Raw genomic sequence first — 13,589 nt, forward strand, 5'->3', positions numbered from 1 at the left:
CAGAGAAGGGGATCAGAGAACATCTGTGCAGGGCTGGCTCATCAGGGCGTTTCATAAATGCGATTAGGATGCAACCTCCAGCTCAGTTGTCCTTAAGGCAAGTGCTTTCTGGAGGCCGTGTGGGGGAAGCAGCATTCTGTGCATGCCCTGTTTCCTGTACTGCCTCCTAAAATAGCCTCCCACTCTGTGATGGGGATGAGCTACTGAGAAAGGGGAATCTTTGATCAGGCACATCCTATGTTCACAAGGGTGAAAGCTCTGAAGGGCAGCCCAGGTCTTGCCATGTGAATGGGATGCAGTGGGGATGGGTGGCCTGAGCCTCTGCAGCCTGCTCTCCCTTCAGTCTACCTGCCGGCATGACAATTTTGTGACAGAGCCAAGGTGGCATGAAAATATATAGGCATGTCCTCCCATAATGGGAAGCTGGAATGGGCTGGTCATTGGGGAACTCCATGGAGAGGTGGGAGAGAATCTTGGGAGAACTCCATTCCCTCTGCCCAGGGAAGCCTGTTCCTCCTGCAGTCAAAGGAGAGGACAGGCAGTCCTTGGAGTGGGCACAGGGCAGACAAATGTGGGGGTGTCCTACCTCCCTTACAGGAGGAGACATGGAGTGATGAGAAAAGGAGGTGTTCAGCCATGCACAGGGTGGGTTGGAGTGGCAGGAAAACCAGGAGCAGCAAGCTTCACCTTCACACTGTCCTCTGGGGCCCATGGTAAAGCCTTCCTTGCACTGGCAGTGATAGGAGCCGGGTGTGTTGATGCATCGCTGTCCTTGGCAGATAGAAGGCTGCTCACATTCATCTCGGTCTGCCAACACACAAGAAGACAGTTCTGAGTCTTCCCCCACCAGTGTCAGGAAGGCTGGGTGCAGGAGAGGACCTGCTCCACCTGCAGCTGGCTCTACCCCGGGGACCTGTGCTGGGGCTCTCCTCTATCCCCCATCTGCCCTAGCATCCCCCTTGCCATGAAGCAGGGATCAGGGCTGGCATCACTGACTCCTGCCCAGATCATCATGGGCAAGGTCCTACCCCTAAGCAAGCAGGAGAGAGCGATCCCCATGGATTAAGCTGTCCACGGGCAGGCCTGCGGGAAGGGAGGGTGTGCATGTGCACGTGTGTGCATGAGTGCATGTGTGTGTGCATGAGTGCATGTGTATGTGCACAGTCATGAGAGGGTGTGAGGGTAAGAGAACAAGGAGGCCCTGGAGAGATGGCAGCCTTGTGCTGGGTAAACACTACTTACCCTCACAGCTCTGCTTGCCCGCTGAGACAGCCAGGGTGTACCCAGAGTAGCAAAGGCAGAAATAGGAGCCCACACTATTGATGCAGCGACCTTTCCCAGCACAAGGGTCTTTCAGACACTCATCTTCATCTACAGCCAGGCAGGGAAGGAAGACCAGCAGTCACCACCTGCAGCTGCCTGCAGCCCCCTGCCAGCCCTGCCGTGCAGCAGGTGGGCAGGGCCTCAGCAGAGCTGCCAGAAGACCTTCCCCCAATGGCCTGAAGGACTGAATGGGCTCTTGAGGCCCAGAAGGCTGAGCAGTCTAACCATCAATTGCCAACCTACCAATGCAGTGGAGGCGGCTGGGGTCCAAGGTGTAACCAGGGTGGCACAAGCAGCTGTATCCCTCTGGGGTGAGAACACAAGCACCAGCTCCACAGGATAAGGGTGAGGAGGCACAGCCACTGACCCCTGCGAGGAGACAGCACAGTGTTGGGAGCAGCACCAAAACGGTACATGAAATCTTAGTGTCTGCTTTGTGTCCCAAGCACCATACCAGGAGGCTGCTTTTTTCCTTCTTGGAGAGTGATGCTGAGCCTGCTCCTCTCCTTCTTCAGGCTGCCTGCACCCACGGGGCAGCAGGGAGGACACAGCAGACCCTGCCACCTCCTCGGGCTCCTCTGGCCTGAGCTGGGATGCCCCAGTGCCCTATACTGCTCACCTGCACTGCAGCCCCATGCCTTGAAATAGAACTGGCAGCAAGGCCTGACACCTGTGATGGGGTTCCTTTTGGGGTGACAGCAGGGCCCCCCCACCCCACACCACCCGGCTAAGCCGAGCACAGGCAGCAGTGAAGGGGCAGCGAGGCACCACACACCCCTCGGCATCGAGCCAGCCGGGGGGAGTGGGGGGGCAGCCCAACCCCAAACAACAGGCTATTGAGGAAGACGCATTCCTCAGCAAGGTGCCTCCGCCAGGCCTGCTCCCCAAGGTGCTCCAGCCCCCGGCGCAGGGCAGGGGCCACACTCCCAGACACTTAAGCAACCCTGGAACAACAGTACCCTTGTTTCCGGCGCAGTAAACAAGCCGCCCCGGGAGCCACATGCCTCCCCCTGCGCTCCCCCTTCCCGATGAGTCAGCTCACGCCACGGGAGGGGCACGGCGCCAAAGCCACCGGAGCGGGTGCGTGATTCCCCTCCTCGGCAGCCACCGCTGCGCCGGGCAAGGGAGCTGCAGGCGGGGAAGGACTCAGAGATTCGAGCACTTTGTTCCCCACAGGTTGGCTCTTGTGACTCCCCACGGCTGGCCAGGTTTCCCTGGCTGGCAGCAGCTGGGCCCAGGCTGGGACAAGAGTGGCAGGGCAGGGACTCTTCCTTTGGAAGTCAAGGGAGGCATGTCGGCAAACAAACAGACCGGTTAAGGGAGAGAGCCCCTGGGCAGAGCTTAGGACATCATTTCGCTGTAGTACTAGGCAAAGAGAGGCAAGAAATCCCCAAGAGCGGTGGACACACACACACACACCTGCTGGCACCTGTGTTGGAGCAGCAGCATCCCAGGTGGTAGTGGGGCCAGGCTGACGAGCATCATGCCAGAACTCCTCTTCCTCTGCTGTGGAAGGAGAAGAGAGATAAGTTAAGCTACCTGATCCCAGGTAGAGGTGCCTGCCCAAGGTTTACCTGTGCTGGCTGTCCTGGCAACCACAGCACGAAAAGAGAACATGGGAAGGGGCTGCAGGGTGGTTGCAGCAACCCTATAATCTTATTTAACACAGCCTCCTTCACCCTGCTGGGTATTCATCACCTCCCCACATTCCTAGAGCCCCACGTCAGCCACCCAGTGTGATAAGGGTCCTCTGTGCTGCCCCCAGCCAGCCCAGCCAGGAGCCTGTTCTGCCCAGCACTGGGGGCTGCCATGCAGAGAAGGCAGCTCCCAGTCTCCCCACTTTCCTCACTGCCCCGTTCTCTTCCCCACAAACACCCTGCCTTCCCACCAGCCTGGCACTCACCTCTGCGCATGGCAGGCTCTGCAGTGGCATCAGCAGTGCCCTGAGGGACAGAAACATAGGATTCTTGTGCATAGAACTGGGATGCAGCACCCCTGAGACGTTTTTCCACCCACCTCCTGGCTCCTCTTTCTCCCCAAGACCACCATCCTAGGAGGAGAAGCTGCCCCAGCTGGGCGCATTTGGCAGGGCCACTTGGTCCTGAGCACATCATCCTGGGCAAAACACAGCTTCAGGCCATGCCCCGGGGACTGCCCACAGAGGGACCACTGTCACCCTGCGGCTCTGGAGGGCTGAGGACAGCTGCTCCTTTGACCTGCCTCAAGAGTGCTACCTACCAGAGGGGTGCCTTGTGCTAGAAGCTCTTTCTCAGCATCCCCTCCTGGCAAACTTACGGCTGCCAAAGGAAATGCTGGAGCACAACCTGAGTGCTGAGTCTCTGCTCCATGGAGCTTTCCACAATTGGTGAAGAAAACAGGCAGCTGAACAATGTAAGTTCCAGACTTCACATTTGGAAGCTTTGGTTCAAATTTCTGCCGTCTTGAGATTTCTTCCATGTACTTGAGCCAAGTCACTTCATGTTTATGAAGCAGTGACAATGGAAGTGCTGTCCCTTCCCTCAGAGGTGTTGCAAGTATGTCTGAGGAATGAGCTGATATAGCAAGAGGGCACAGAGATGCTCAGGAGAGATATGGCCAAACCTCTAGTGACAGCAGGGATCAAGAGGCACACACTTTTCAAGTGAGACTCACAATAAAGAAACACAGCCCTAGAAGAGCCTAGCAGAAAATCAGGCTGCTTCCATCAGACAGGATGAATTCACACAGCCAGTGTTGGAGACCCCTGCCCTGACTGCTCCAGTGGTGTTTCTGCTGCACCCACCTCAACACAGGGAGAGCTGGCTGTGACCTGGGCTTGAGCAGGACCCTGGACTCCAGGAGAGAAGCATGCCCAAAGCTGACTACAGCAGTTCCTCTTAGCCTGCTGCCCACCAGCCCTACAGCCAGGCCAGGCTGACAGTGAGCGCCCACACCTCAGCTGTGTAAGTACAGCTGATATTCACCAAAGTTAGTGAAAGCACAGCAAACTTGAATATGCAGTATAGACCAGAATTTCAAAGCAAAATTCTCCTTGGTGTCCTTTTATAGTGGGATAGATCCTTGCTGTAATTCACCCTTTTGCTCTTTAGGACTGAGTTCATCGTGGATAATCCCTCCTGTCTAGAGCTTCAATCCCTGTGAGATGCAGTGTAGACACGGCTGGATCCATAATTCACATACCTGCCTGGCTGAACAGTAAAAGAGTGTAAGCAGGAATAGAATCATAGAAAGTTTTGGGTTGGAAGGGACTTTAAAGATCATCTAGTTCCATCCCCCTGCCATGGGCAGGGACACCTTCTACTAGACCAGGTTGCTCAAAGCCCCATGCAATTTGGTCTTGAAAACTTCCAGGGCTGGGGCATCCACAACTTCTCTGGGCAATCTGTTCCAGTGTCTCACCACCCTCACAGTAAAGACTTTCTTCCTAATATCTAATCTAAATCTCCCCTCTTTTAGTAAATTTGTATGACATTCCCCTTCCAGCCCATCAGGCTACCATGGATGCACCAAGCTGTAGCAAGACAGACCTTACTCACCTGCACAGCAGGAGAAATTTCACCTGGAAAGGGAAACAGTGCATGGTGAGTAGAGAGAAGACAGATAGGCATCCTCCTCAAACCCTGACTGCCCTAACACCCCATGTCTAAGACACTGCCATCCAGTCCCTCACACTTCTCTGCAAGAGCTTATTCCCAAAGTAAACACACTTGGACTCCAGGCACTGTGCAGACCCCAGGAACTTCTGCTCCAGCAAGTGCTGGCACAAGCAGTTGGTCACACTGCCCTCCAGCTGGGCTGGACAAAAGCCTAAGGACTGGAGTGCTAGACTTGCCATGCAGGCCTGAGGTCCTGGTGGAGGCCGCCTGGCCAGTCAGCACCAACTGCAAAGATGCAGTTGCAGGAGCCTGAAACACTCAACCTTCTCTCCAAAGACTTGAAGACCTAGTGCCTCATGCCTCAGGAACACTATAGTCATACAGATATAGGGAGCCCTTTTCAGCCAGAGCTCCATCCATGGTATATGGCAGGACCTGAGAAGTTTCCCACCCTTGCTAGGGGCCCAGATGGAGCAGCTTTAAGCAGAAGATCCCACACTACCCTGTCTTCCTGAGGTGCCAGGGTAGGGGAACGCCTCTAGGATGCTGCCACGCAGGCTGTCCTGCAGTTGCTGTCTCCTCACTGTCCAGTCCAAAGTCCAGTTGCTGTTCTCCCCTTGCTCTTCTAAGCTGAGGGGCAGCTCTTCTGTCTCTGCCTTCCTCATTGACAGTCGGATATCAGAGCTGGAGTAGGTGTAACCATGTCCTGCTGGGCAAATTTCCCTGAAGGCCTCTGTGAAGGAAAATCAAATCAAAACATTAGAAAGCAGAGGTTGGAGGCTGGTGGAGGGATCACCTCGCTTACCACACCCAGACATGATAGTGGGACAGTGGAATAAAGGAGTGAAGATGGACAGGCATGCATGTGAATGCAGGTGCCAGTTTTCCCAATCCTATAATTTTCTGTAATTTTTATGGGTTAAATTCTTACAGAAACACATCTGGGCTGCAGTGGGTGGCTACTTCAAGCAGAAGGAATGTGCTCACAGAGCAGGGTGGGTTTCTCACAGGCATCCCCAGACCCTCAGAATGAAATTCCTTCCCATGGTCAGTACTGCTAGAAAGAGATCATGCCACAGGAAGGACCAAGCTGAGCAAGGGAGCAGATAAAAGCGAACCTGGAGCACCTCAGCACTGAATATTCTGCACATCACTAAAGATACTCTGCACAAACCACCTGAACATTTTTCCGGTCCCTGAGGATTTTTGTACTTTCCCTTCCACTCAACCCCATGCTGAGATACTCAAACTCGTCTTCACCTAGCTTTCTTCCCAACAAAAGATATATGAAAGGGCTGTTGAATAAAGCCAGGCACAGACATGGCTGTATTCTCCCTCTGGTACAGAGTGGTTCCCCCTCAGGAACTTCTCCATCTTCCCAGTATTATCCAGGTCTGCTTCCTGGGTTCTGTACCCATCTCACAGGACAGCATTTGCACTGCTCAGCTCTGGGTCCTGCAGCTGTCTGTGTTCAGGCAAACCCAAACCCCAGTCTAACCAGAACAAAGCTGAAGTGGGCACATCTCACCTGAGCCAGGCATGGGGCACTCCTCACAGTTGTCCCCCCATCCCTTGCCAACGCGGCTGCAGCAGCAGATCTGCTGGGTGATGCGGTGCGAGAGGGGGAAGGTGCACACGCCTCCGGCTGCCGAGCGGTAACACAGCCCCTGTTCCATCGACACCGCTTTGTCCGCTGAAACACAACAGCCGTGTCAGCGCCGGACGTGCCCTGAGCTCTCCAAAGAGAGAACGGGGGACACTCAGCACTCCCCCTTGGCTCTTTCTCTGGCTGTACCTCCCAGCCTGCCCAAGGGCTGCCCTGTCTTCTCTCTAGAACACTGGGCCTTTCCCCCAACAGTGTCATCCCCAAGAAAATCCAGTTCATATGGGAGTTCTCTCATCCCAGGGGGCTGTGTCCTCTGCTGCCACACCACGTGCACATTCCCTTCAACCTCTGTAGGGACCATGCGATGTCCACGGAGAATAATGCATGATTGGGACCCATTCTGCACACAAGTGCAGAACAGCCCAACTCAGGTACACTCGAAGGAGATGTGAAGCACACTGCAGCCTCCACTCAGCCATGGGATCCTGCTCAGGTCCCTCCCCAGACTGGGGGGTTCCCTGGAGCACTTACAGATGCAATGGCTACGGGATGGGTCTAGCATGGTTCCAGGCTTGCAGGTACAACGGAAGCTGCCACGGGTGTTCACACACTCGGCATCTTTGCAGAGGCCCTGCATCAAGCACTCGTTGATATCTGTGGAGAGAAGAGAACCTTGTGAGATGTGAGGAAGCTGAGGGTGAACTAAACTCCCTACCCAGTGCCTCCCATTCAGGTGCTGCAAACCAAAGGGGTCTCAGCTGGGCTGGTGTCTGAGGCAGCCTCTACACCAAGCAGCACAGTGGGGACCTCTGTGGTGACAGTAGCCCCACATCTGCAGAGCTTGCTTGCTGCAGCTGCAGGATGGCTTGTGGATGACTCCTCTGCTTCGTGGTCCTTGTGGAAAACAGATGTGGCCCCTATGGTGAGCCACTCTGTCAGGGTCACTACTGTCATGGTTGTTTGCAAGCCAGGAATGGTGAGTCCTGTCCTTTCTCCTGATTCTTGGTATTTCTTGCATAAAGCTATCATCCATGGAGGGACCTTATTGAGAAACTCAGTGCCAGCATGCAGGGAGAGCATTGACAGATCCCATCCAGATGCAGAGGGGTGGTGGGCCAGGCTGTGGCTCACTGTGCCTTCTTCTAAGGACAGGGTGAGCAAGTGAGAAGTCACCATGTTCAAGCCCTGCCTCAAGTTCTGCCTCTGCCTCTGGCTCAGCACTCATCAGACACAGTCTTTGGGAGGGAAGCTGGGTTTATCCTAGGGAAGCACCATTGGACTCATCCATTTGGCCTGCAGTAAAGGCTTTCCTACAGCACCATGTAAGGCTATATGAGCTAAGCCAGAGAAGATAGGGATTGGCAAAAAGTGCATTAAGGGGAGCTAAGAGCAGTTTTCAGATGGAGAGTGAGGAGAAGCTGTCCTTTCTACCTTCACTAAAGAGTTTGGCCCAGAAAAGTCAGAATGCTGATTAAATGTCAGAATGCTGTGTCAGGAGGCACAAGCAGTACAGGAAGAGCTGGATGAGACACAGGGCAGCAGGACTGGCAGCAACTTCAGCACCACCCTGAGACAAACCACAGGAACACATACTGCAAGCTAAGAGGTGGAAGCTGTCAGTGAGAGGGACCTGGGCCCACTCACTGCTCACAGGACAGCTCTGAGCTGCCAAGACCAAGAAATGCCAACATGATGCTTGGCCAAAGACAAAGGGCAGTCCTAATGCCAGTGTGCATGATCCTGGTGAGACCTCAGGTGCCCTCAGAGCACCCAGTGTTGCTCTAGGGACTGTTTCAAGATGGACAGGGTCGAAGACTCAGGAACAGCTTTCCCAGCACTACCTTATTCCTCAGAGCCAAAGCATTACTGCTTGGTGGAGGGGGCTGTCTTGTGAGACACACAGACAGCAATGACAGCTGAAGTTCAGACTTAATGACCTAGAGGCTCTTCCCAGTCCTGTGCTCCTAAACTCCCCAATTCATCCCACCAGCTGCTCCATACACAGTTGGTACATACAAGGGCCATGAAGACCAGGCTAGAAGTTAAGTCAATTAGAGGTACCAACGCTACAGGGATCTGCAGCAGGCCAGGGAAGAGTAGGATTTGGCTGCACCATGTAGTGTTTCCTGCTCTGTACCAAGCACAGGACAGAGTTCATGAGAACAACCAGTGACCAACCCCAAATATGCTGGGAACCCCCCTCAGAAAAGACATTAGGCCTCTCTGGAGGAGCCTCATGGCTCATCCCTGTCACTCCACAGCATGGTCAGAGTGTTATGTCATTCTGACAGACCAACTGGACAAAGTGTTTGTCTCCATATGAACAAAGGGATTGAAGGGATTAGAGTAATGAGAGCACAAAACAAACAAGCACCAAGGGCTAGGCTTTATATGCCTAATTTAAAACAGGGCTACATCCCGGCCTCATCCCAACCCCCTCTATTCTGCTGTCAGCCACAGTGGAAGTCCCCACTGGGAATAGAAGCAGACAGGTATGTTCAGAGCTATGCACTCCTACCCCTGCACCATGCCAGGGCTAGGGCTAGCCCACAAGAAGAGGCCTCAGGGATCACAAACTGAGATCCATATGTTGCCTCAGCTGCTTTATCCCACCCCACACAAGTCTGCCAGTGCTCCTCAGAAACAGCCACACTGAGTAAGGCAGCCTATGGTGGAAAGGTGCAGGCTGGCTTACCCCAGTGCTTGGTCAGCAGAAAGGACTCAGGTCAGCATCAGACACCAAATATATATATGGTCTCCTAGGACTTTCAGTGTGTGTCCTGTGCAGTGACTACACTGCATGCACACCTCCCTATCCCTGAGCCTCCAAGACCTCTTTTCCTCATGTTTAGCAACCATATTATCTCTTCCAGTGCCATCCTTCCTGCTAGTCCGAGCAGCACTGGGAGGATCCCTGGCTGGGTCTGACAAGTACTCTCAACTTGGGCTCCTTGCAGCCTTGTTCTGCTCAATAGGATGCAGCAAGGAAAGGAAAGGAGATCCTGCAAAGGTGAACCATTTGTTCATCTGCTGGAAGGCACCAGAGACAACCCTTTCTGTCCACACTGAACAGAGGAAAGTGGGCTTCTGCCAGGGTCCTCCTCCAATCACAGTGCTTTAACAATAGCCTGCAAAGCCAGGTAGTTTCCCCTCCTACCTGCGTGGCAAAAGAAGGCCCCTACATCTGTCCACCAAATTGAACCCTCACTCTGGGCCCTAAAGTGAGGTGCTAGGCTTCCTCACACACACTCCACTGCAACAGTAGAGATGGGAATAGCACCTTAAAGCAGTAGTGTCTGAAGAACAGAACTTCTCCAGTCTAGCTTACAAAGGAGCATCCAGAGGCAGAGATCTCTGGTTCATGGTTTTTCCTGTGCAAAAAATCTTCCTAGCCAAATCTACACTGTCATCTACCTCTGCTCCTCCCTGATCCACAGGGGACACAAATCCAGAGCAGGCACTGCAGGTCTCTTCTTTCTGACATGAGTCCCTCCTGCTGCTCTGTTCCTCCAACTCCTATCTGATGTCTTTGGGTAGCTCCTCATAATCATAGCACTGTTTGTGGCCACATAAGGGATGAGATCTGAGCACCAAGCAGAATAGTTGTTGTGTTGTTGAAAGTTCTCCCTCAGGACAATGTGGGGAGGTTGAATCATTAATTAAGTGTGGTGGAAAGTCCCAGCTAAAAGAGATGAGTCATTGGATTGCCAGCCCTGGATTTGCTCCTTGCTGCATCTGCGAGGTGACACCTCTCAGCTTATCATGAATCACAAGAAGGGAACAATAAAATTCCTCTTTAGTCAGAGCACGGAAAAACACAAGCAGTGTAGGTCCAAGAAATGCCAAATAAACATGAACCAGAGAGAAAAGGGGAGAGATGGTGCCTTCCTCATATGGAACTGAGGGACCACAGAAGTGAGCAATGGATCAATCCCGGCAGCATGGGGCAGGCAGGGGAGCCTTGCAGCATGAACAAGTGATACAGTCAGAACAGAAGGCATCACTTTTATGGCACTCTCCCACTTGTAAATGAACAAGCTGATAACCTTCACAAATATTTTTAGGCAACAGAATTTCTGTTGCTTCAGACCATGGGAGAAGTGTTTTTACACTCACACTTAGCAGAGCATAAACACAGGCCCTTACTGGGTCAGTAGGACCTAACAGGGGAATTTTCTTGTACTGGCCCAACTTTGTGCTCACTGTGCTTGTCAGCTGAGTCATGTAGTCCTGTGTTACCTGGTTTCCTTCCATTTTTGATGAAAGCATGAAAACTTTTATAAGCCGTGTTCTTTGCAGATCTGTACCAGGGAGTTAGATAAATGTATTTTGTGTAGATAATTGCAACTCTGACAGTGGATGTGAGAAGGAGAGACAGAGATGAAAGCAGCATCCTTACCTTGGCAGTGGCTCCGGTTCAGCCTTTTGTATCCCTGGGGACACTCCACCTGTCCGTTCTCAATCACAGGGTGTGCTGGGGAAAAAAAGCAAACAGTGTGGGACAGTGGCAGGAGAGCCAGCCACCAGCGTCCTCCCTGTTCCCTGCCCTTCTTCCAGAGGGGAAAGGGTCCTTAGGCCTGCCTTGGATGGGCTTCTAATGACTTCTAGGGCAGAGGGAAAGGTAGGAGCAGCTACATTATCTGTGGAGTGTCTTCTCCTTCTTGGCAAGCGCCAGCCTGGTGACCCACAGGTGCTGCCTGTGCCTCATACCTAGCACTGTGTCACTGTCTCCTTCTAGGTCAGTTTGGATAGCCAGGTGGCACATGACAAGGGGGATCAGAGTGAAAGGAATGGCTGAGGTCCTTGACAAACTGCTGAAATAACAGCTCAGGCCCTGTTTATTACATTTCTTTTTATACTGCGTGTGATTTCCTGCCCCAATCCTTCTCATCAAAGAAAAATTCAGATTTCTGCTTAAAATAGTTTTGTGGGTTTCAAAATGTTCTATAACACGCACAATTAAACCTCTCCAAATTTTTTAAAGGCAAGTAAAATGTGGCCCATAAATTCCTAGGAAGTCAAATTTAGGCACTGTATTTTGGAGCAAGGGACAGGGAATCTAAGAGTGGATGGGTTGGAAAGTGAGTAAGCATGGGGTGGAGTAGGAAGAAGGGTACTTTGCCTAGGGCAAAGGATTTTCCCAGGGTCGGGCTTCTTAATTTTCTGGATCTTTTGCTTGGGAATAAGGAGTGCATGAAAGAGCTAAGTGACTGCCCAGCCATATTCCAACCACACTTAAATCCTCCTGCCTGGCATCAGTAGCTCACTCCCTGGTGTCGTACGTGGAAAGCCCTCCATGGCAATAGTCATATTGAGGCTCCAGCAGATTCCTAACACATTGCAGCTTTCAAGAACCAGGGACAAATTGAGACCATCCTTACAGCAGGAGATGCTTGGCAAGAGCCTGCAAAGTTTAAGAGCACAAAGAAAGCCTGCGAAGTTTAAGAACACATTCTGGGGGCAGAGAGCAGGCATGTCCATAACTCTTTGTCCCAAACACTTGAACTCTATAATGCAATTTAAAGCCATTCTAGGACAGTTCTTGAAAGGCAGAAGTTAGAGACCAGCCTCCTAGGATAAAGGCACTTAGGAAATAACAGACAGGAGAACATGTCATTACCAGCCTGTACCAGGAAGGAGAATAGAAAACCTGGCTTTCTCAGGTATATTAAATGAAGCTACAAGGTTTTCCATGTAAACACTGATCCTCAGTAGCTGAATGAATGACAAAGACAAAAAAATCTTTTTACCCCCTTCAACAGTTTAGTCATGAATTGTAGGCAGGAGGTGCTAACAAATATCTGGATGTTAGGGACAAGGGAGCTACTAGTGATGCTGGGAATCACTGGGTACTTTTCCAACCTTCTGGGAAGGTAAAAAAACCTCTGGTTTATGGGCCCCAGGCTCAGTACCCCAGTGGGATTTCAGGTCCTCCTACACGATAGTTTGTGGGGTCGGGGCTGCCGACAGGCATTAACTGTGCTTGGAAGCATCTGTCAGCCTCAGCACAATGTGATAACAGACACTCAAATGAAGCACCATTGTTATGTGCAAGCCCTCTGAGCGGAAGCCAAGCGTGCTGGAGATCAAACAGTGATGACGTGTCAGAGCCATGCACCTCCTCTGAAGAGCCTTTGTGGAGAAACAGATTCTGCAGCATCCCTCCACCAGATGCTGCTGGGGAGACAGCAAGGCAGAAAATGCCAGTGATGGGCAGATGAATTGCAGGTCTGTGCCACCTTAGCACTTATAAAACTCCGGTTTGCAGAAACCAGCTCACTACTTTAGCAAATCACTTGTGAAGCTACAGACAAATGTCTTAACTCTGCAAAGAAACCCTTGTTCCCTGGCAAGAATAACTGTAATGTAATGTGAGCAGATCTCTCTGTACCAAGGAGAACCAAGACATTTTTGAAGTATTGGATGGAGGCTGCTCTCTTTCTGCCAGGACCTGTCCACGAGGGAAGACAGTGTGTGGCTGCAGGAGGATGTAAGCTATTAACTCTCAGCTTTGTGCTTGGTTTCTTGAGTAGAGGACTATTTCCTTCCACAAGCTCAAATGTTGCTGAACTACAACAGAGATGGCCAAAACCCCCTGAAAAAAACAGTCTAGGACACCTAGACTGCAAAGAGGATCAGCATCCAGCCTTCTCTTATGCAGCTAGTAGGAGGCTATTCCTCTGGAACCCACCAAAGGGAAAAAGCTGATCTAGTGATCAGAGAGGGCAGAAATCTGTCAGCATTCAGAGCTGAAGAGGCCCCAGTCTCCTGTGTCTGTCTACACTCTCTCCAGGAAGGGTTCTCCCAGAGCCTAAGGCTAGGGATGGAGCAGCTGAGTTGCATCTGTCAGGCAGACAGATTTCAGGCTTGCTGAGGGCAGGGAGCCCTGGTTCCTGATTCAAGAGGGTGATTTCAGAGCCTTGCCTCCTGGGCACTTCAGCCCTGCGGATGCTGTGCCAAGCCAATGTGGTCACCAGGTAGCTGCACATTAGGAGTCCCTCTTGGCTCTCCTCACTGCTTCCTCTAGCTCTCTGCAAGCTCTGCAGGCACCGGGCATCCCTGTC

The 13,589-nt window shown here is 52.2% G+C and overlaps 1 protein-coding gene across 3 annotated transcripts in view; it reads right to left on the bottom strand.

The window, feature by feature from the left end:
• LTBP2 (latent transforming growth factor beta binding protein 2) overlaps nt 1–13,589 on the bottom strand; it is a 69,368-nt gene that overhangs the window by 14,488 nt on the left and 41,291 nt on the right. For all 3 annotated transcript variants that reach the window (XM_069017885.1, XM_069017884.1, XM_069017883.1), the window contains exons 9-18: nt 10,925–10,999; nt 7,057–7,179; nt 6,448–6,612; nt 5,422–5,652; nt 4,860–4,882; nt 3,227–3,266; nt 2,743–2,829; nt 1,567–1,692; nt 1,243–1,371; nt 688–807 (exon numbers count right to left, since the gene is read on the bottom strand). In XM_069017885.1, the coding sequence (XP_068873986.1) occupies nt 688–807; nt 1,243–1,371; nt 1,567–1,692; nt 2,743–2,829; nt 3,227–3,266; nt 4,860–4,882; nt 5,422–5,652; nt 6,448–6,612; nt 7,057–7,179; nt 10,925–10,999 (1,119 nt within the window). The remainder of the gene's footprint in view (nt 1–687; nt 808–1,242; nt 1,372–1,566; nt 1,693–2,742; nt 2,830–3,226; nt 3,267–4,859; nt 4,883–5,421; nt 5,653–6,447; nt 6,613–7,056; nt 7,180–10,924; nt 11,000–13,589) is intronic.

Source organism: Aphelocoma coerulescens, chromosome 5 (assembly GCF_041296385.1).
Source record: "Aphelocoma coerulescens isolate FSJ_1873_10779 chromosome 5, UR_Acoe_1.0, whole genome shotgun sequence".
Classification (NCBI taxonomy): Eukaryota; Metazoa; Chordata; class Aves; order Passeriformes; family Corvidae; genus Aphelocoma; species Aphelocoma coerulescens.